Genomic DNA, 24,788 nt, shown 5'->3' on the forward strand with positions numbered 1-24,788 from the left:
TGCTGGAGGTTCCAAAGGGTAGGTTGCCTTTGGATTATCGAGAAAACCTCCTTAGTATCCTACTGCTTGTTATCAAATTCACAAGAAGGGACCTTAAGGGAACACATCACATTCAATAATCAGCTGTTGCTCATCTTGTGTGCGTAAGTAACTTTTTTCTTGAGTTCCATTTTTAAAGAACACATGGATTGGACAAGATGCACACAGCCAGCCTGAGTGAACAACTTCCAGTAGTAAAAGCACACTTAGAAGTTTCAGAACTACAACACAACTTGAGCCTGCTCTCCCAGATAAACATTCTGTCTCTTATCCTTGAAACAGAGAGTGCGGCATTCTGTACCACAGTAGCACTGTCACCTTAAACTCTAAGTGGCATTGACCAAAATCTTCCCTTACCATTTGGTTGTGCTTATTTTCATACCATTTTTTGAAACACTTGTGTATGTTTCCAGTAGGCCTCATTACAACAAGCAAAAAGTCAATTCCTGAAAGCTGCACAAAATCATTAAAAGTTACTGCCACAGTTGCGGTTGGAAAGCCATTAGCTATTAACCAGGCTGTTAAGGAATAAACACAAAAACCTAATCCCAGTCTGCACCAAACCTATGCATCTTAGAACATGCTCCAAAGACTGCCAAATCTCAACTCAGCCAGATCACAAGCAAATACATCAGCCTTCAAAACTCTTGAAGAAGATGCCAATAGTTTGCAAAGCTTGTGATGAGAAACAAATCTCACCACTAACTAACTCTCAGCAACAACTTATTCATGATCAGTAAGAAGTGAGCAGGAACTTGAAATGACAGCAGGGCCTAAAGAGAGTTAACCAAGGTATCTTGCTCTGAGAAAACTCTCCCCTCCATACCTGGTCTGCCTAAATTGCTAAAGAAAAATTAGTTCTTAAGAAAAATCTTAAGAAGAAGGCTAGAAACATTATACAATGGGTCTGTAGGTCATAAATTAAGGCAAAGTAAGCCAAGGTAGACATTTGAATAGGAGAAATAGGCCTAAAGCCAAGGCTTTCTCCAAGCTTCAGTGACTGGGGCAAAGGCAATGGAAAGTTAGAGGTCACACTGAGGAAGACTACAGAGATCCCAGCCTCAGTGATGGAGAAAGGCAGATGTACCCCTAGAATTGAGGGCCAAGAAAAGCTCTGTCCCAAGCTCCACCCAGGCTCCAATATGTATGATTAGATGTTGTAATCATATGAACATGTATGTAAGATGTTGTAATCATAGAAGCTAGACTGTATAAATTACTCTGGTTTGCACCGTTACCCTTGAACAAGTGCTTTGCGGTGACAACCCCGCTTGTTCCCGACGTCGACAAATAAATACCTTTGCTAATCAAAAGACCAAAAGCTTCTGGGCGTTATTTTACCAGATTTCTCAGATTCAAACTCCATATGAAATTTCTGAATGGAAACTTCAAATCATCAAAATGACAAGTCTACTGCTGAACTGCACTACTGAGCTCCTTAGTGTAAGGAGTGTAAGACCGTTATCTTTGCCCTTGAGCCTAAGCCATCAATGCTGCAAGAGCAACTTACACTTAGATCAGTGCATCTTCTGAGGCAAGGATATGGATACCAAAGGGAGGTAGAAGACAGCGCTAGATTTTCAATTACACCAAAATTAATGCCATGAGCACCAACAAATTTCCAGGAAGAAGACATTCCTTGAAAGGAAAGTGAGAATGAATTGTTGAGTTATTAGTTGTGCTGTGTAGTATCAAATGTATCAAGTTCGAAAATAGGGTAGGAACAATTGATTACCATGGTAATAAATTTGGGGGATTTGGTAGGAATCGGTGGAAACAGCAACCTGCACGTACCATTTCTGCTGGGTAAACTGGTATAGACTTTTATATAAAATAGAACTCAGAGACATTGGAGTATGATATAATTAAGGAAAGTCTGAATAGCTCTGTAGAGTAGAAAGCCCCGTACCACAGACTGGAGGCACCAGTAAAGAGTGAGATGAGTGATTCATTTGATAACTGCAGACTAGATTTCCAAAAGGCTTTCAACTGCTCTTCCTGGACAACTTCAAGATGGCACAGGATAAGATGACACATTTTCCAGTGTTACTTCTTACAAAACAAAAAACAAGGGGTATAAATAAGCAGACAGTTTTCCCAACTTCATAAGCCAGGGATCAGCTCTGAAATAGTGTAATGCAATAATTACAAAAATAACATTAAAAGAGAGTATTGAAGTAACAAAGGAGGGCTTTTTTTTTTTTTATTTCAGGTATTCAAAGTTGACAACAAAAAAATGAAGATGGTATCATAGTACCAAGTGATCAGTCAATAAAGCAGACCAGTTCAATGTCAATAAACTCTAAATGGATACAGTGAAAAAAACAGTCTATATACGATACTGAGCTATAAATTAGTTACTACTGTTCAGCATAGATAATTTTGAAGTTAATCAAGAAAACACTAGAAGCACACTACCTCAGCAATAACTAAAAGGTATATAATGCTAGGATTTCTCAAGACCTGACAGTGAAGAAACATCTAAGATGCTCCATATAGCTCTTGTCCTTACTTCAATCTAAAAATATTCATTTAGATATTAGCTTAGCAGGACTAGAACCCCTACTTCTTCACAGGATACATCTCTACATGGTTGAAATAATGGTTATTATAAAGTTATGGACGACAAAGAGTTTAAAAGAAAGAGAAGGGAAAAGCAGAGAATGTTCCCAGCAAGAGCAAAAATCACATGATGTTTCTGACAGAACTTCCAGGTGGGTCATTAAACTGCTAAAAGCTATTCTAGCAGAAGCAAATTTTGCATACTGAGTGACACACATCTAGCCTTTGGTCTTGGTCAAAAAGGGAAAAATTCAAAGCCATTTTCTTACAATCCAAGTGAGAACCATGAAGAGGGAGTTTGACTCTTTCAAATTTAGTGAATTTATATTTATCCAGAAGCACATTACAGCCAGGCAGAACAAACTTGACATAAAAGATATTGAAACCTTCCTGTTTGAATGCCATTTCATCCTAAGTGCAATCATGTCTACTTAGATTCTTATGCTTATTCTCTTCAAAAAGCATGATATGTATTTTGCTACTGAAGGTGCCAAAAAGCCAGCATGAAAATGTTATCTTTAATCCTAAGTCTCTGAATAGCATCTTGGGGTTTTTTTCCCCAATCTCCATAGCTATGCTAAGGGTGAATCTGTAATTGGCAATTTTTGTGATCCATTCATCTGTAAACATGCTACATGGACTGGAAAAGTGGTAATAAACTGAATCAGAACTTTAAACCATTGATGGAAAAGAAATTATATCAACAGAGATAAGCAAGACAGAAATCTGAATCATCCCCTTACTCCATGCTCAAGTATTTACAGTACATTTTCCAGTTTACTTTGAGTAACTTCAACTGTCCAGATTGCCATCTTAATAATTGCAACTGTTCAAAGTGACTTGAATCATGAGCCTGACCAAAATATAAAATTTAATGCTACAAGTACTTACATGCCTTATGGTTTGAAGTGCAATTTATCAAGTCTTGTTTTTTTAACACAAAGCAATATTATGAAGTAAAAAAAAGGGTGATCTCACCTCTCCAAACAAGCACTAGGGAGCACCTTAGATCTCTTAATCCCAGAGTCCTGACTAAGAGCATTTCAGTATCCACAAAGAAGAAAAATGTAAATGGGCATTATTACAGTGTTTTTCTTTGTAAGCAGTAAACAGAATGTTCTCCCACCCAGAAATAATTTTTGGTTACTGGGGTTTGGGCTTTTTTTGGGGGGGAAGGTGGTGGGCCATAAATTAAAAGCATTTCTTAAGGAATGTCTGCCTCTCTCTTGCATTCTAGAACATGAAAAACATTCTAGTGTGATTGCAGTTTAAAAAACCGTTCAATAGGAAACAGAGCACGGGCTCCCCCTTCCTCCAGGAAAACCCCAGGGCTCTCCACTCTGATCCAAATCACATTCCCCCAGGAACACACAGGAGGCACCGGGCAACAAATTCCACTGCTTACCCATGACCTGGGCACTAACCCAGGACCTACGAGGCTCCACTGACCCTCAGAACTCATCCAGGAACAGACCCTCCTACCCTAAAAGCCTCCCACATTGTCCAGCAGCAGAAACCATCAGGGACAAGGAACAAGGTGAATTTTCCATGGCAACAGAATCAAGAGGCCCAAGCTTTTGTGACTCGTGCTTACATGTGTACTTACAAAAGCAAAGCAGGATGTCTTTGTGCAGGTAAGGGGCACGCAAACATAGTGACAATTTGCACAAGATTTTTGAATAAAACCTTCATGTGGCATTGAAATAAGCGCATCTTTGCTCCAACTCTGCTGGCTTTGGCAAATGAAGGATATCTTAGGCAACTACTTAATCTGGATATACCAGTAGAGAGGTGATGGCCACAGGCCACCCTCCCGTACGGACTTCATTCTGCTGTGTCACATAGCTCAGTACTTCAAGCTGAAGACAAACAGTCAGTTATTACATTGATATGGAATGGACTTATACTTTTGAAGATCTGATGTTTTAAAAACTGTTATTCCATAAATAGCCTCGTTTTTGTTTTCCTTCAGGGGTTAATAAAAAAGCAACCATACTTAATAGAAACATCACCAAAACTGAGTCCTGGGCTCATATAATGCCCATCTACTCAACTACAACAATCATAGGTAAAGTCCTACTGCATAAAATAAAAATAACTATTATAAAAATATACAATAAAATAGTATAAATTGAGATAAAGGTAGGAGATATCACTCTCCTTAAAATCTAGCGGGTGGTCCCTCTGCAATGGAGGAAAAGTTTCACTGCCTAGACTTGCTAACTAACACAACAGTTGCTGCTCACTGACAAAGTTTTTAAAAGGAAGGAAAAAAAAAAATCTAAGAGCAAAAAGGTGAAACACCCAAGACAATGAAATAAAGTTCTTATCTGCTTAGCTCAGATTACATCCAACACTTCGTATTGGACTTAAACACAACTATGTATTTTGACAAAAACCAAGTGATTAGTAAAGCATAAAAAGTTCTGCATGTAGAAATACCTGAACTGCAATAACCTCAGACTGGCCACTTCCATAATGTAGGCTTAGTGTAGCTGTTCAGCAAGACGAAAACCAACATACATTCCTAAATCACTGAATCAAACCACAGCAGAATAAAGTGCATCGAAACAAAAATTTAAAAAAAGGAGACACACTGTTTGTGTTTGCAAATGGTTCCCCTAAATTAGCAGACAAAGCAATAAAGTTTTACAGCCTTACCTACATGTACTGGCATACTGAGGAAGGCTTTTTTGTTTGGTTTTAATGAGAATATGAGGAAGTAAGGAAATTCTGTAAGTTTTAGAATATAATGTTTAAAGTAAAGAAATCAGAAGATTTCAGAGTGGAGAAGAAGGAAAAGGGAATTTTTCAGTTGAAACACACAGTACTAGACAAGTGAGGAGATTTAGGAATAAAATGAGAAAAAATCCCATATAAAAGGGTTTCTAAACTTTGAAAAGCTACAACACTGGATTATAACCTCCAGAATTTTTAACCTGAGTTTCAACAGTTGGCATTAAATAAATTTCTGAGTGTGACTAAAATTCCCAGTGCAATATTAGTAGAGATGATCAGCATTCAATAAATAGGTCATGGATTTTCAAAATTTTTGGTTAGATGAGAATCACAATCAACAACACTGATGCCACCGGTATATTGCAATAACTAGTTGCACAAGCTCCAGTGAGCAGAGGATGACAATACTTGGTGTGACACGTGACACACTCTAGTACTGTCACAAAAGCACAAAATACAGTGTCTGCAGACACTGATTTAGTGCAGTGAAGGGCAGGGGATGCCACAAGAACTAGAACCTGTGTTTTGCTAAGTGAGTGAGATATACTACTAATAATAATAATGACAAACTATCCATATCTCATGTCCATTCTCCTTCCAGTTGTCTCCTACCCAGAATTTGTCACTCTGTACAAACCAATGGAGCAGCCAACAGTTCTTTGGATCACCCAAACCTTCTGATAATTAAACTGGGGAAAATAACATCAGTCATTACAGTACAAAAAGTAAAAATCAACGTCTGAGAGTTCACATTTAAAAAAAAACTAAGCACAAGGCAATTTAAGAACTTGCAAATGAACACACATCAGACATGACCACTGTTAACAAGTTTTTTCTCTGATATTAACTGACTTGTTTATGGTACTATGGAGCCCCTAGTGGTCTAGTGGTAAGGGCGCGGCGCTGTCACCACCGAGAGACCCGGATTCGATTCCGGTCAGGGTCACTCCCGGGCTGATGGAGCTCGTTAACCCTTAAAAAGGCAATCCATCTACGTCCTAAGGACCTCGCTGCCACCGTCCAAGCTTGCTTGGCCCCGGCAGATGAACCTTAGGATTAAAGGGTGGGCTCAGTTCCGCGCACACTGTGTCTCACCTAAAAAATCCAATGCGCAGGCTGGAAGGTGTAAAGACCTTCCCCGGATCTTCGCTCACGAAGACTGGCCATTATTATGGTACTATGTTTACCTACCCCATCACCAACTTACTTATGGAACTCCATTATTTAGCAATTCCTGCAGTTACAAAATAACTGATATATACCAAAAATGAAGAATTCATTCAGTGTTATTCCAGCAAAACATGACCCCAACACAAAGAACAACCCATGTTTGAACACCTCCTTCCCTCTCACCCTCCATCCATGAGCAGAATGCTGGAAGCTGGAACACCATTTTAGTTTGGATGCCATTTTCAGTGCAAGTCTGTGCCCATCAGCATGGTCCTAAAAGAACCACGACCTCTTGGTAGCACAGAGGAGAACATGATGAATTATTAATTACTTGTGGTACTCAGTATCCTTCTCTCTCAGTAATTCATAAATTAAGTTAAATCTTAAGTTATTTTAGCTTGAAGTTTGCTGCTTTTGTTTCATACAAGAAAAAGGGGTTTTCTACTAAAGCCCAAAGTTTTGTCCTCCTTTCAAATTTCACAAAGATGTTAAGAACCCCTTATCATCTTGGCCTGTTTCCATCCTGTGACTCTAATGGCAAGTATAAATTATTGTTTCAGGTTATCTGAAGTTCAAAAATAAATAAACAAATAAATAAATAAATATATAAAGGAAAAAAGCAGCACTGGGTAGTCTATGACCCAAACCTGGATAAATGTATACAATAACATCAAAAGGACAGGTAGCATAAAGTAAATTATTTCTTAAGAATACCTTGATACAGAATGTGACACTGAATAATAAAGAACAACAGTTCAAGAGCAGGGTAACTACTAAAGGGCAGACATAAGGAAGAATGTGTAGCATTCAGAGAATATTACAAAAACTGAGAGTGCAGTTGCATATAATTGCATTAGGGATGTTAAAAGGCAAAGGAACGAAAAGGACAGTACATTTTCTCTTTTTTTTTTTAAATATGACTGATTTAAAGTAATTTTGAAGAAATAAAGGAAAGGTCTGTCTTTATTGTATGAAATTGGATAATGCTAGAGGTCTGCTACAGATTTTAAAAAAATGACCTACCAACAGGAAATACATCAGACTGGAAGATCAAGGGGAGAATTAATAAAATTTATATTGGTCTAATCTCAAAAAGATTTTTCTGTATTTAGGAAAGAATGACTGCATCATCCAGAACAAGCACTGACACTCTCCCAAATACCTCTAAAATGAGTATATCTCTGTCCACTGAGTACTGAAGAAAAACAAGGGAGTCTAAGCTGAATAATGTATTCAGTTGTATGTTGAAGAATAAATGCTCATCAGACTTGGGGAAAAAAAAACCCAACCAAAACCCACAAAAAACAACAACAACAAAACAAAACCAAAACAAAATAAACAAAACAAACAAAACCAAAACCAAACCAAACCAACAAACAAAAACCACCAAACCCTATTTAAGAGCTACTTTCCATACGAAAGTCTTGTTCTTATGATTTATAATAAATATTGGTTTGATATAAAAAGGCTGTAAATCCATAACTTAAGTTCTGGTAAGGATATACTGCCACAAGATTAACAGAACTGCTCAGTGCCATCAACTGTACGCATGAATCGAGAGGAGTAGAGAACAAAGAGCTGTACCAAACTTAAATCTGCAATTTCATACAATCAATTATAAGCAGACATCAACAGAAAGCCTACAAGGAACACCAACAATGTACACAGAAATAGTTGAGACACAAAAGCTCATCTCACAGAGTGCTTCCAAAGGATGCAAAAAACCCAAAACTAACCTTTAACACCCAAAGCAGCTTGGAAAAGAACGTTATCAACCAGAAACTGAGCTGCTGAGCAATCCAGCCAAGGTTGAGTCTAACAACGCAAGGGGTTTCTGCCAGGGATCTCTTCCAAAAGTATTCAACAACTGGTTTAGTACTACACAGAAATCACAGAGCATGGGGTCCCCATTCATACACTTACATGAATCTACTCTTAATTGCTCTGATTCAGATCAACTGCATTCTTCTTTCAGAGACACAGCTGAGAGAAGGGATTTGTCAAGCAGAGTTTCTTTGACATTTCATTGCAGCAGATTAATACTACTGAAGTGTTGCATTGCTCAAGCTTTGCTATACAGTAGTTAAGACCAAATTTAAGATTTGGATCACAAAAAACTGAAGAAGTTTCAAGTGAAATTTCTGTAGGAAATAGTTTGTCCTGCTCTGCTGCCGTAGATAATCGCCAGATTTTTCTTCTAATGTCTTAGTCTTTGATTCTGTTCTTCTATTCTGTCATTTTGTACGTGTTATCTCCCATGTTAATAAAGTCCATCTGACCCCCTGTTTCCTAATCAACTACTGAAAATCTCTAACAACTGTACAAACTGCAGCAGTAGCTGAGGCTCCAGACCTGAAACTATAAATGTGAGGGAAAGAAGTGAAGCTGTATATTTGCACCCTCTGTGTTATCAGTAAATTACTTTCTTAGAACCGGGCCTGTGGATAAAATACAGAGGGTAGGTTCTTTTTTCCTGTTTATTTTTGCTGGTGTTCAACTGAGGAAGGTTTGCTGAAATCAAATAAAAGCCACAAACAAAAGCAGCAAAGAAACCCTGGTCCCTTAGCTCTTGTTGATGGCCATAAGACCACTGGCACCCACAAAAACTGCGTTCTCCAGTAGCTTTACAGTAACATTCAACCTTCTGCAGCTTTCCATGAATTAAAGAGTTTCTTATGGCACGGGTTTACATTGAAAGGTAAATTCTATTCTAACACGGCAGTATCACAGTTTACCATTATGCTTGAAAGACTTAACAAATTCCTACATTTCAAGGGAAGAATTATGAGACTGGAAACAATTTTCTAGCCTGCACAGTTTCAGACTTTCAGGGAATTCCTTGCACATTCCACACTTGGAGTACAATCTTCTCAACTCCACTCAGTGGGAGAAACCTGCAAGGTTTCTCTGGATCTCCTCTGCAAGTCTGTACATCACATCACACTGGAATGAGAGAGATGTAGGAAGGTGGACTCTGGCTCATCTCCCTCTTTCCAGAAGTCACTGATTCATGTCAGCTCCTCAGCTACAGCATTATTCCCTTTTGCCTCCTCAACTTAGTTTGAATGATGTTTAGTCTCACCAAAGAACTTCCTTGGCAGTCTCAGAAGTCTTTATCTATTTAAGACTCTTCAGTGCAATTCCTGTAAGGAGCTGAATTGTTGGGCACCTGTGTACACATTACAGAGTATTTTTCTGCTCGCAGGACTACAAGTGGCAGATTCTCCAGATTCTACTGCAGATTGATTCGCCCACATCCACATTTACCATTACCAATTTAGCAGTGGAAACTGCACCAGGGAGTCACACAAACCCTTACCTGAGGCAGATATGTAAGTCATTGCACTCTATACCACTCCATTAGGCAAATGACAAGTAACAGAATCTCTGGTAGAGAGACAAAAAAGTGGACAAAATAATCCCAGCATCTAATGACTTGTTACACATTTACCTTTCAAAAAATTACAGTTCAAAATGTTGAGGAGATTACTTTAGACAAATTGTATTTTAAGAAGGTATGTGAAAGGGAAGAGAGTAGAGATGTGACTACACAACAGGAAAGGCTCTCTGTTACTTATATACACTTGCACACATTTCAAGATGGGGATTTTGTCACAGATGAGGAGGGATGAGAAAAGAAATTAACAGGGAAATGTTTTTATGAAAACACAGAACTTCCATTTTGGATCAGCGGGTGAAATAATTACAGTTTGGTCAAGGACATTAGGAATAGGACAGAAAAGCAGCACAGGAGTCTGCCACGCAAGTTCTTCAAGAAGACAACAGAAAGGAAAAAAATCACAGGTCCTCAGAATTTGGTATACATAAACACACTTTTGATGCTTTTCTTACCTATACAGTCCTTGTAAGAGTTAACTCAGAGACTAAAAGATCCAAGTCTTCTCTTATTGATTTTCTCACATGTGATAATATTAAAATATTTAACAATTGCAACATGTCACTGCAATTACACACCATTATCAGGAGCAGAAAACGTCCATACAAAGGAAGGAAACACTGACATTTCAGATTTTCCATCTATATCCAGTAGGTTTATTAAGGTAATTTTGAATAAAAGAGTATTAAAATAACAGAGAAGAATCAACATCATAAACTATGTTTCCAGCCTAAGTGTGTGAGGGGGGAGACACTAAAGAGTCAATTTATGAGAGCAGAGCTGAGAAGAAAACTTAGGATTTACCAACATAAACCAAATTACAAGCCTTACAGAACTAGTTTCCTGGAAATTCATGGATCAAATGCAACAGTACATTTTAATTTATGAATCTGAAGACTTCACATCATTGTGATAAATGGATGACAGTAATTTTTAAACCTAATGTCAGCGGGTTGTAAAGATTAATACCCACATTCTTCCTTGCATAAATTAACTATCCAAAACCAATAGGCTGAGACTGATTCTCTGTTCTTACGAGGTGTAACAAATCTATGAACAGCAGTATCATCATTTATAATGTTTCATAACTGCGATGACATTTTCTATACAAGTTATTAACTCTTGCTCTCCCTTAAGAGGAGCAGACCTCCATTTAAGCTTTTTGCAATCAGACCATTTTTTCCACTTGTAAAGACCTGATTTCATTCTTTTTTTTCTTCTGTACTTCTCATTCTCCTTTGAACACAGTATCAAATAAGAATAAACAGCAAGAATAGAACACAAAGTAAAACAAAAACTCTAATTTCATGAGGATAGCTGAATCTGAAAAGGAAAGACTAATACACTTTAAAAAGTAAGAACAGCATTATTACCATATACATTTGATTGTTATCAAAAAGGGGGGGAACCAAAAATCGACAAATCAACAAGAATACAAAAAACCCTAACCTTCAAAATGCTCACAATTTACCTCTTTTTCATCTGCTACAGAAATTCTCCTTCCCCCAGTGTTACACCAGAGAAGTACATCTATCACAATGGGGCAGAACTGTCCATAGAAACATCCTGTTCAGCAACCACACAAGTGGTTTGGAAAACGGCACACGGAGATCTTCTCATGGGGAGCTCAGTTTTAAGGGCAGAAACATAAAAGTCTGGATTCCAGAAACACAGGGACTAATCCACTTGCTACTTAGCTCAGTGCAACATTTTTGTGGTGACATTAAAGGGAGTTACACTACCTTAGAAATGCCCACAGTAGAAACTCAGCCAAAAGTGACCAATCATAACTCATCTTAATAACACCATTTTATAGAACTACTTGTTCTATATTATATACATATATTATATCTATACTAGAATTACTAGGGAAGGCATGTTTACTGTATTTACAAAAAAAGTGAAATATAATTTTGAATACAATTTATGCACTCCAGGATTAACCACTTCCCTCCCCAATCTGAAAGATGCAAAGTCAGTCAGGGCTGCAAACTCAGTCATCCAACTCAAATGTGAAGAGCTGTCATGCCCAAGAAAGCTCAGTATCCATCTTGAAAGAAGTATGTTATTTTAAAAATACCTTTCTCCCATGTTGCCATGTGGCATAGAATACTATATTCTGCAGAAAAAAACAGATCCATTATGAACCACTTCTGATATTCCTTTCATCTCAAACGGGACACAAAACACTCAGTACCCATTATCTTTCCTAATCACTAAGTAATTTCTGGAAAAGGGAGATACCATCTGCTATTACACTTAACTTTCCTGTTTAGATACTTTAACCTTTCTAGTTAGACAACTCTTCTATCTATTCAGAGAATATATGAATGTTTTGCTACCTCAGAACACAGCAACGGTGCTACTACCCTGAGGAGTAGACCAAAAGTGGCTTTCACTTACAATTTCTCATTACTTCTTTGTACATGAAGGTAATAAATTTTTTAAAAAAAAAAGTCTTCCCAAAGCAAGAAGGTGACACTGCCATAGGGAAACATCTACTCAGTAGATCCCCTAAGAACAAGCCTGACACTTAAAATTTAAACAAATTAAATCAACATGTGCCAGAAGGTTCCACCAAAGCTTACAAAAGATGGTCTGCACACAGTTCAAAGTAAACACATGAATATTTACTTTTTCTGGACCTCATCATATGTAGGCCTACACACCAGTGTTCCTTGAGTTACAGGTTCTGATTTTACTCACTGTGAAATGTTGTTCAACTGTGATCAACCAAAGAATGTAAAATACAGTAAAAAGCCAGGAGTCTACTCCCAAGTGTGCAGCCACCCAATGACAGATTTTTTTTCCCACATTTATTATTTATGAGGGAGAAAACTTACTTCAGAACCAGGATCTTTCAACTGTAAGAAATGAAGCAACTGTTTTCTACCTTCTGTTTAAATGCTGAAGACACTCACTGCTTCAGTAAGTACAGTTTACTACCAAGGGTCTCTTCACTGAAGACATCATTAAGTGCAGTTTGCAGGACAAATATTTGTAACACAGAAAAATTCCACAAATTCTACTCTGCATTCCATGGTAACTGGAACAGGAGGGTGTCCTGTTTAAGGTGTATGCACACTCATATGTACCTCCTCTTGTAGAAGGAGAGGATTTTCAAACTGCAGAGCTAAATGAACCTCTTGTGAGGATGGATAAATGTGCCCCCGTCACACTCGTTGCACTTCATGCACCTGATCTGCTCAGGAAACTTCTACCTAGCTCTGCACTGTGCAGAGCAGAAATATCCACTGCATGGGGACATTTTAAACACAAGCAATGGCTTCACAAAGCCTTACACTATCTAATCTTCCACTGGTTTCCTGTTGGCAAGTGATGAAAAGTTTTCAAAGCATATAAAGGAATACTCAGATTCTGAAAATCATCATACCTGATACAGCAAGAAAATCATCAATACTTGTTATATCATCCACAGCTTCAGTAAGAACATGGATGTGATTCTCCCATGTACTCCTATACATCTCCATGTTGTTTTTCACAACTTGACTCTTGGGTCTGGCAGCAAGAGCTAAAGCAGCATTAATAACCTGCACCAAAAATAAAAACAAAACCCAACTAAGTAATTTTGTCTTCAGAAATCAAATGTTATGTTTTACTCAGCATTGCAGAAAGGCATTCCTGTTCTCCACGCAACAGTTTTGCTCAGATTTTGTTTCTGTCCTCAAGCAGAAATATCAGTCAGGTGTTGCTTAGGTCAACTTCCATTATAGTTTCACAAAGCTCTCTGGAACAGGACAGCAAAAATCCCAACAATTTTTTTTTTGGTTAGAGAATTCATACTGTTCCAAGTTTGCAGGATATTATTACAAGGAGGTTTTTACTTACACACACTTCAGGCACACACTTAACAGTAAAGCAAACATCACCACTCTTTAACATCAAGAGTTTATTATGGAGTACCTTCACTGAGAGGTATTATAAGCTTCTGTCATGTAAAAGTGGGAGGTTCTGCCAGGCCAACAGGTATCTTTAGGATTAGAGACATGGGATGTAACACATACTGCATCCATACAAAACCAGCAGACTGATATTGCTAAATCAGTTTGGCCTAAAAACAGGAATTATATTCACAAGAAGAGTGTAAAGTTCATCTCTCCCAGGAAAGACAAACTGAAGATATAAATACAGGATCCTTAAGTGATTACTTCTACAGATACTTTTTCAGTCAGTTAATTAGCTACAGAGGCTTTTTCCTAGTATGTTTTTTTGTTATGTTACATCTATAAGCATTTTTTAATTCAACTAGCACATATCCCAGGTAGAAGCTGAACATTAACCTTACACTAACCTTTTTTTCCCTCCTCCCAGTATTGCTTATTTATCAAGGGGAGAATGATTTTAAGACTACAAAACACAATGTAAAGCAAAATATGGGAAGAATAAAACGAACATGCCCCACCAACACTCCGTGCTGACAGTACACATTCATGAAACGTTCCTGTATATTGGGCCACTATAACCAAGTCTTTGCAGCAAAATATAAGAACTAGAAAAATCCTCTTCTAAGGCCATCTGATGTGTCTTTATAGTAATTGTAATCCTCTTGACCTTGTTCTGAATAATAAGTTCAATATATAATCAGTTTTGGTTGGTTGCTATTTTTACAAATAATGTAAACTTATAGAGCTGGTGAAATTTAAACAACAACAAAATTACTAATATTTGTGCTCCCATAATGAAAGAACATACACAACTAGGGGTGGGTTGGTTTTTTTTTTTTTTTTGGTTTTTTTTTTTACTTTTTTTTACTGCTAGGATTGAGTCTTTTTACTAATGATTTTGATAAGGAAGAATAGATCATGTCCTTATTATCTTACCAGGCATAGAGAAGGCAGAGGGAAGGCAAAGAGCATGTAACTACAATAAAGAAAAGGATAAGATACTTTCTCAGTTTAATGAGACACAAGTGGGGAGGGGGAAGGGAAAATTCCTGCTTACTTTCCCAGAACAAGCAAAACCACATTATCCACCCCTAATTTTTCCTTTCCCATGCCTCCACACTCTATCAAATTAAACTTTTTGAACTCCGTGCATTATTCTAAACTATATAGACATTCACATATATGTAGGTACAAATACAGATACAGAGTTATGGTCTGTTCGCCTGAAGATAATATCCCCTTGAGGTCTGCACCGGGTTTCTCCATCTTCCTGTATCACCCACCCTGTGCAACCAGGTCCTTGGGCAAAAACAATCCCACAAATGGATTTACCTTTGCTCAAGGAAGGGTTAACCCAAACTGTTTTACCTAACATACCCCTCATGTGAATCACTGGGACTTTGTCTCCATCTGCAGTGTGAAGGGACTCTGATTGGGCAGGGTCAGCTTGATTGACACCTTGACTTGTGCAGCTCAGTCTGCCTGTTCATTGTTGCAATGCTCTTCATTCGTTCGATTTTTGGGCACATGGGCATCTACGTGACGGACTCTTACAATCAGCTTCTCTACCTGGGTAGCAATGTCTTGCCATATATCAGCAGCCCAGACGGGTTTTGCCCTACATTTTCAATTGGTCTTCTTCCATCTAAACAACCACCCCCACAGCGCATTGGCCACCATCCATGAGTCCGTGTAGAGGTAAAGTTTTGTCCACTTCTATCATTTAGTAATGTCCAATGCTAACTGGACAGCTTTGAACTCTGCAAATTGGCTCGATTCACCTTCTCCTTCCGTAGCTTCTGCAACTTGTCATGTGGGACTCCACACAGCTGCTTTCCATTTACGTTTCATCCCTACCATGCGGCAGGAACCATCAGTAAAGAGTGTGTAGGGTATTTCTTCTTCTGATGGTTGGTTGTATGCTGGGGCTTCCTCCGCCCATACCACTTACTCCCCTTCTTCACTTCTGCTAGACTAAAGTTCTCACCTTCTGGTCAGTTTGTGATGATTTCTAGGATCTCAGGGCAACTTGGATTTCCAATGTGGGCGCGCTGCGTGATCAGGGCAATCCACTTGCTCCACGTAGCATCAGTGGTATGATGTGTGGAGAGCATCTTCCCCTTGAACATCCAACTCATCACCACTGGTGCAGGTGCCAGGAGGAGCTGTTCTTCTGTGCCAATCACCTCTGAGGCAGCTTGTACTCCTTCATAAACTGCTAGGATCTCCTTTTCTGTTGGAGCGTAATTGGTTTCCAATCCTCTGTAGCTTTGGCTCCAGAATCCAAGTGGGAAGCCTCGGGTCTCACCAGGCACCTTCTGCTAAAGGCTCCAGGAAAGGCCCCTTATCCCCAGAGGCAGCGTAGAGTACATTCTTCACTTCTGGTCCTGACTGGCCCTACAGCATGGGCAATCTCCTGCTTAATCTGCTCGAATGCTTGCTGCTCTTCAGGGACCCACTGGAAATCATTGTTCTTGCGGGTTACCAGATAGAGAGGGTTTACAATTTGGCTGTACTCAGGGATGTGCATCCTCCAAAAGCTTATGGCACCCAGAAAAGCTTGTGTTTCCTTCTTGCTGGTCGGTGGGGCCATTGCTGTGATCTTATTGATGACTTCAGTCAGAATCTGACGACGTCCATCTTGCCACTTTACCCCCAGGAACTGGAACTCTTGGGCAGGTCCCTGGACTTTACTCTTTTTGATGGCAAACCCAGCTCCCAGGAGAATCTGGATGATCTTCTTTCCTTTCTTGGAAACCTCTTCTGCTGTGTCCCCACATACGATGATGTCATCAATGTACTACAGGTGTTCTGGGGCTTCCCCTTTCTCTAGCGTAGCCTGGATCAATCCGTGGAGATGGTGGGACTGTGTTTCCACCCCTGGGGCAATCCATTCCAGGTGTACTGCACACCCCTCCACGTTATAGCAAACTGTGGCCTGCACTCTGCTGCCAAGGGAATGGAGAAGAACGCATTCGCGATGTCAATAGTGGCGTACTACCACCTCGCTGCCTTAGACTCCAGCTCGGTGGAGCTCCAACATGTCTGGAACAGTGGCACTCAGTGGCAGGGTGGCTTCATTCAGGTCACAGTAGTCCACAATCAATCTCCATTCTCCATCAGACTTATGCACAGGCCAGATAGGGCTGTGGAAGGGTGAGTGGATCTTGCTGATCACTCCTTGGACCTCCAGCTCACAGATCATCTTATGGATGGGGATCACAGAGTCTCGGTTTGTTCAGTACTGCCAACTACGCACTACTGTAGTGACAACTGGCACTCGCTGTTCCTCAGCCTTCAACAGTCCCACAGCAGAAGGGTTCTCTGAGAGGCCAGGCAGTGAATTTAACTGCTTAGCTGCCTCTGTCTCCACAGCAGCTATTCCAAAAACCCATCTATGTCCCTTGGGGTCTTTGAAATACCCATTCCTAAGGTAGTCAATGCCCAGGATACATGGGGCATCTGGACCAGTCACAATAGGGTGTTTCTTCCACTCCTTCCTGGTCAAGCTCACTTCAGCTTCCAACACAGTCAACTGTTGAGACCCTCCTGTCACCCCAGAAATGGAAATAGTTTCTGGTTCCACATGTCCTGAGGGCATTAACGTGCATTGAGAGCCTTGTATTCTTGTGGGTCTGATGTGCCAGACCATCGGATCCACACAGTCCAATAGACATGGTTGTCCCACACTCTACCTGGCTAGAGGCAGGGTCCCTCTAATACTGGTCTTTGTCCTGCTCATCACAGTTTTCCTCCTGTGAATACTGGTGGGAGGAACCTTCTAGCGGGTCAGATCCCTGCCCAAGGGATACCAGTACTGCACTCACTTTCACGGACTTTCTTTTTTCTCTCTCTTTCAACTCTTGTACTCGGCCTGCCAGGGCACAGGTAGGTTATCTGTCCCACCATCTCATGTCCTCTCCATGGTCAGATAGGAAATACCACAATTCAGTTCATGAGGTCTGTCCGCTCTCTCTAGCTGGGAGGCATCTGGTTCTCACTGGTGCCATAAGGAAACTGTTTCCCTCAATCCTCTCTCTCAGTTTCTCCTGTTTATCTTTCATCTCTATAGTTATCGTCTTGAGGTCATTAATCAATGTCTCTACCATGGAAACGCAGGCCTGTAGTGGTCCTTGGATCATACAGTCATACAACCGAAGTTTATTTGTTATAGACATCACTGGCTCTCGCTTCTCCCCAGCCTGCAGTGATGTCAGGTAACTGGTGTGTGCAGATGGTCCCATACATGTGAAGCTCCACCACATCTGTGGTGTACATTTAACCTTGTCAGGATCATTAGTGGGTTGCCCATCCCGTCCAAACAGTACCTCCAACAGTGCCATTTCCCTCAGGCGTAGATTGCCCTCCTCCATGGTCTTCCATCCCTTTGCATAATGGTCTGCCTGCAAGGAATCTCTGTAAATGAACCTCTCCCTCACACTGTCCAACAGCTGTGCCCAGAGAGACAGGGGTTTTGATTCTCTCACAAACGCCTCCTTGATACCCACATCCTGGGCAACAGACCTCAAGAACCTTGCTTCACCACCATCAAGGTTTATGGCATCACCCATGAAGTCCCAAACTCTGATCATCCATGCCAGAATGGGTTCATTTGGGCTACAAATAACATCCACCCGTAACCTCTAGAGGTTCTTATATGATAAGGATTCAGTGATGATTTCTGGCTCTAGGCTAGCTGCCTGTGAGGGTCCTGCCTCCCCATCATCATCAACTGGGTGGGCCAATTTGGTCTTTTGGATAGGGGAAACCTCCACTGGCTCGTTCTGTCCCTTGGAATTGGCCTTATCCTGAGTCACCCTGGTATCATCAGGCATCTTGTTTATGTCTTTTCCTTTTCCCTGGAAGTGCTGCACCATACTGAGTGGCTTCTAGCAGGCAACTGTCAGAGCCCCACATGCAGCTGCCAGTTTCCTCTCTATGGGTCTATCACAACCTCTCTCCCTCACAGTTGTCATTAGCTTTGTAGGGTTTAGGAGATGTTCGAGAGTGAGCCTCCATGTTGTAGGAGCTGATTAACTTTCTAGGAATTTACCCATATCCTCCCAATAACCCATGCCACTGGAGGTTTTCCACCCCTGGGGTCAGCTTGTGGGCATGTTCTCGATAATTCTTGGCCCTAGCTTTGTATATTAGATATACCATAATGGTACAAACTTGCACAAAATCCCAAAAAGTAAAATGTCTCTGACATCTAAGGAGAATTTAAACTTCCCAAAGGCCATTGTATTGGATCCAAAAGAAAAACAGATGAAGGGTTGGGCAGGCATACCCCCCTGCATTTCTCCATAGGATTGGGTGCCATTATCCTTAAAGTAACAGAGGAGACAGCTTAGGTTAGAGCAGTAGTGTATCCTTGAGAACATATCCCAGACAAAAAAATCACAGGTGCTGAGTTTGCCATGTCATAAACCCAATGTAGAAACTCTAAGGTACTTATTGAAATGAGGGTCTTAATATCCGAGCTGAAATACATTGACAGGTGGGACAGATATCTTGGCATGGCTATATGCCAGAGGAAAGCAACGACCCCAAACATCATGGTGCCTACAGGCACAAAAACACGTATAAATCACACAAAGGCAGTTATTCCTTTTCCACTTTTCCTCTCTCGGGCCCCACATTGGGCGCCAAAAAATGTCTCATTTTAATGAGACACAAGTGTTTTGTTGAGGATAAGTAATGAGGAAGACCCAAAGTCCTCCCTCTAAGCAATTGTAAATCTAAAATTAAGAGGCTCCAATTGAGAAAGTGTGGAAAAAGGAAAAATAACAGCCCTTTATTAAAAGATATATATGTATTGGCAGAACAACAAAAGAACACAAATGAAACAACCAAACAATAATCCTACACCAAAAAGTAATCCCTTAAAAAAAAGGTAAACAGTTCAGTTTGCCCTTTGGCCCAATTCTAACCACAGTCAGCAGGGGCCTCATAGGGGGGGCCCTGGGTGTGCTGGCGAAGCCGAAAATGGAAGTCTTCCCTCCCCCTCATCAGGAAAGGGGAAAAAGGAGGGAAAGGGAAAAAAGTTCTTCCCAACGGGAATTCACTCCGTCTGCAGCTGGACCGTATGGAGAACAAAGCAACCTCGGAGTTCCTTGTCCCAGCTCAGGCACCAACAAAGTGAGTGCCGTTTCCCAGGAGAAGAGGAAAAAAAGTAAAGAAAACTCCTCACCCCTCCTCACAGACTCTTGAGGGTCATCAATTTGGAATGTGACTCTGCCAGCCACTTCTTTTGTGTTAGTCCACACAGTGGACAGGGGGAAGGGAAAATTCCTGCTTAGTTTCCCAGAACAAGCAAAACCATGACAGATACCGTCACCAATTCCACAGGAGATTAAAAAAAAAAAAAAAAACAAACCAAAAAAACCAAACCACAACCAACCAGAACTGTGTCCCAAAAGTACAAACATAAAAGCTTAAAAATACCTTATTCTCAAAAAAAAAAAAAGTCCAATAGGCAAAACAAATTTAGAATTGGAAAAAAGTGGACAGGTTGTTTTAAAAATACCTGATAATAAGATCATATGGAATTCTCTTTAAAACAAGAAAACAATTGAAAAAATAATCAAAAGCAGCTCAAAATCCACCACTGCCAGCTAAGATTTTGGTAGTTTGACTATGAAACAATCTTTTTACCAAGCACAGCTCACAAAGCCCCACAGCACACACGTAATAAACTCTAAAGGCTCATTTAAAAGAAGTCTGATTTCAGGTAGAATCCTTTAAACAAAACCTGTGGTGGTTCTCCCCCAGCTGGCCTGGGGGATTCGGGAAGAGTTAAAATTAGTAGGAACCTTTGTTCAGGGGAGAATTACGCCCGGACCTGGAAGTTGTAACAATATGGTTTTCCGGTAAAATGTGCTGAACACAGCAAAATGTGTTTCGTGACATGTGCAGTAAGCAGAGTTATATAGCACCGTTAATGGCCAATGGAAGAATATTTATGTATGTGGGAACCAGTGGAGGGTTGACATGTGTAGCCTAAAAAATGTATAAAAATAGCAGACATCGTGCAATAAAGTGTTCCAGCCTCTGGATCCACAAGGGTTTTGTGTCGTGTCCCGCCTCAACCCACGACAAAAACCACTGACTTTTAAAACAGCAGCTGTTACAAGTGGGTGACAGGATACTGCTCCAGCCAGGCCCAGTAAGGGGTTAGAACTGACTATTCTTTTTCCTTTTATAATTTGGTTTGTGCTAAACACAGGGCTTGTCCCATCATTTTTGGACATCCTTTCACTATAGACTCTTCAGTATGTTTCATAAAACCTTATTTTATCCATACTTCAGATCTACAAAAATCTGCAGCAAAGGCATTTATTGGCTGTATCATCTGGCATAAGATCTGTCTTGATGGCCTATGATTCTGCCTCTAAAAAAAGGCACAGCATTTATGTGTCTTATGTGAAAAACACAACCTCAGTTCCCCACAGGTAAAATATTGAATGTGCAGAAAACTTGTCTTTTAGTTTGTAAATAACAGTCTCTCCACCAGTAAAATGCAAGGAAAGGACCTGCACTAACACACTTTCCCTTTCCTTTATCCTGTTTAAAACAAACTGGAAGTTCACTTCCTAAAAACTGCTCTCCCAAGTGTAGACTAGAGACACAATGGCTTCTCATTAATGCTCAGTTTTAGCTCCCAGAGATGGCAAACAAGGAAGTGGTGACTCCAGACTTGCCCACAGACCACATTTTTAAAGCAATTGTTCATTTAGTACTTCAGGAGTCTCATTTCTGGGAACAGTACATATCACATCCTTCAAGTCCCCACAGACACTTGTCCAGAACAAAAGTAACCCAAAAAGCTTCAGCTCAGTGCCCAGATCCCTTGGCTTGAGAGATGTGATGTTGTTTCTGTATGAAATGTAGAATACAAACACAGACAATTCAGTGTAGTGATAGTGCACTTCCATATATTTTTAAAAATAGCATTAGTAGTTTAAGCATTTTAGAAATTAGAAACTTTAGAAATTAGTAGAAAATTGTTTTCTTTGTCCCTGAGACAAGACTCATTGTTTTTTCAAGGTACAAGCCATATTGATAAGAATTTACACTTCTGTAATTTATCCTACTCCATCTTAGCTTTGCTTTCATTAGCCAGAATGCAGCATATCATCAGAAAGAAAATAAATAAATAAAATTTAGAAAAGACGAATTTTGGTAAGCACAAAGAAGTGTGGGTGCTTGTCACTACTCCAAAAACATGCAGTAGAATAACATCAGGACAATGTCCATGTGCACAAATATATGGAAAAGTATGAGAAAGCAGAAGAAAAGCAGCAGGAAAGAAGAATTGTGATGGTTTTGATCTAGGCCTTCCTGGTCACCAGTTTGTAACCAAGGAAGGGGCCAAGTACCCAGTATTCCATACGATTTTTACGTAAAGCAGGGTATAAATAAGTTGGAGATTAGAGACCTCGCTCTCTTCTCTTCTGGCAAGGTTCAGGAACAGTGGGTCCCTGCATTGGTCTCGCTTATCTAAAGCTGAGGCCTACAGTGACCACTGGCCTGCCACGTGGGGGTTTGGAGAGTGCTGGCAGTGTCTGCCAATCCTGCTTTTCTAAGGGAAGTGGTGAGATCTGTTTTGTTAATTATTAGTATAGTTCTTGAGTTTGATCGGGTATACCTGTTCAGTGTCCCTTTTGTTCCCTTTTGTCCCCTTTCCCTATCCCTTCGGGGTGTGGATCCCCTTTTACTGTGTATATAGCAACTGTATATAACTGTAATTTACGTAAATATATATATTTTTTTATATAAGCAGCTTGATTTTGGGTTCTTTAATTTTTTTATAGTTTTTTTTCCTTTGCCCTAAGGGAAGAAGGGAGGAGGGAAGGGGGTTGCTGTCGTGACTTTTGGGCATTTGGCAGGGAGCCAGGTCAAAACTATCACAAGAATAAAATCAACATCCCCAATAAAATATATTCCATGTTACCTTTTGCTTTCTAAAAAAGGAGTTTCTGCCAAGTGGAGATCCAGCCCAAATTTTGGTTTTAGGATGTGAATTGCATAAATCTGCAGCAGGCAGGAAAAAATGCTACTTATTTAATACAGGAGAACTGCTCGGCCTTTGTTACTCTGAACATTTGAGTATTGCACAGCTGCATAGAAGAAATCACCTCCAGTTTCTATATTTCAATATCAATACCAAAGATACAATAACTTTCCACATGCAATGCAATGTATTAAAGCCCATTTCTGTTTGGCTCTTACAGCAGCTACCCCAACCCTCTCCTAAAAGTAAGACATTTGCAGGAGTTGAGACTTCACTGTTTTCATTCCTATCACACTTAATCCAATTTCACTGGATCAATTTTCTAAGCCAGGGGCTCAAAATTTCACCTCAATAATTCTTAGGTCACATTGGTCCTGTTTTCATTCACCACATTAACTAGTTTAGGTTTTAAAATGTGCCCAACAAGACTAGAATACTGAACAGGTAATTTCTAACTTTTCTGTTTAGGCCTCTAACAAAATATGTGAAAGTCAAACATTATTTCTAGTTGAATTCAATAAAGCCTTTTTCTTACTCTATTTTCTTCTTTGTTTTGGTGGATCTACCAGGTTCACCTTGCCAATAGTCACAATGAGACTGTGTAAAAAAGCTCTTTCGGTATCAGAAATTCAGTATCTTTTATGTTGTCAAACCAACTTTTATCTTGTCAAATGAAATAAAGAGGTAGACTGCTTGGGAAGATCACCACAACTGTTAAAGAACATAGTCAACTTTATTAAATGGGTGAATTTAGAAATCAAGATGACTCCAGATATCTCTGGAAATGAAGTCCTAAACCCTCCAGTAAACACAAAAGCTGCAGCACAGGCAGGCAGCACCCTCATCCAACAGTACAGAGATTGCACTGGCTCACAGTCTGATGGGTTGAGGCTGCACAAGAGCACCAAATCATCAGTCTCACCACCTAAATAACACAAACCAGAGAATTCACCTAAGGTTTCCCTCAGGAAATATACAGTTAGAAGTTAAATCAGTTATATTATACACAAAGGCAGTTAATCCTGAATTAAGTACTTCAGAGGACACTGTTCCTTATGGTTCCCGAGGTAAATGGTTCTAATGTTTAATATCCTATAAGGAAAAGACCTCATTCCACTTTGAATAAGCATGGTTTCCACAAGTATGATAATGCCTACATTCCATAAAACAATTCACATTGACAGTAATGAAACCAAAATCCTGTCATATCTAAGTTGCAGAGCACACTATAGACCACATGTCTTTGTTTTGCCTGGGAACCGTGTCAAGGTAAGAGATTAAGAGCCAAGCAAGGTTGCTAAAGCTTCACTAAGCCCAGCTATCCTGTTGCCTTTGTTCTATCTGGAGCTGTCCCAAAAGCCATGATCCACAACATGTATGATTTAGACCAGGTATTTTTAATATAGTCTAAAAAGCTTGAAGAGATACCTTATCACATAAGTGGAATGGAGATTTAAAAGCCTCTTTTCCTGATAAAAGAAGAAAAATCAAAAAAAGAAAAAAAAAAACTTGACACAAGGCCTTTCACAGTCTCATCAACAGGAAACTAAGATGATAAAAGTTTTAGCAAGTTCCTCAGGCTTCATGGGGCTTAGATTTTCTATCTCATTCCAACTATCAACCGTGGAGTAAATTTATCATCTGAACTGACCACAAGAAACAATGAGAGCAAAACTAATCTGACTTCACTACGTCCTGATCTAAAACAGAGTTATAATTTGTCACTGGTCAATTAAAAACAGCCTTACTGTACCTTATTACAGCACATTAGGTTGTTCCACTTCCATCATTACTTTTTCCCCATTTGTATTTCTGCACTGCAGATCTCACAGTTCAGGTGAACAGTACCAGAAAGCTGGTACTCCTCCTGCTCCCTGCTTGGGTATATCACTAGTTGCTAAATTAACAGTTCTCAAATATATCCTTGGACATCTGAGCAGAAGTTAGATGAGGACTGCAT

General features: G+C 39.8%; 1 protein-coding gene across 12 annotated transcripts in view; it reads right to left on the minus strand.

Annotated features, from left to right (window-relative positions):
* CTNNA3 (catenin alpha 3) overlaps positions 1-24,788 on the minus strand; it is a 454,192-nt gene that overhangs the window by 128,931 nt on the left and 300,473 nt on the right. For 11 of the 12 annotated variants that reach the window (XM_050305771.1, XM_050305769.1, XM_050305770.1 and 8 more), the window contains one exon: positions 13,302-13,458. The exons of the other annotated variant lie outside the window; for it this stretch is intronic. In XM_050305771.1, the coding sequence (XP_050161728.1) occupies positions 13,302-13,458 (157 nt within the window). The remainder of the gene's footprint in view (positions 1-13,301; positions 13,459-24,788) is intronic. 12 annotated transcript variants of the gene reach the window in all.

The sequence above is a fragment of the Myiozetetes cayanensis genome, unplaced genomic scaffold (genome assembly GCF_022539395.1).
Source record: "Myiozetetes cayanensis isolate MyiCay16 unplaced genomic scaffold, myiCay2020 scf10, whole genome shotgun sequence".
NCBI classification, from domain to species: Eukaryota; Metazoa; Chordata; class Aves; order Passeriformes; family Tyrannidae; genus Myiozetetes; species Myiozetetes cayanensis.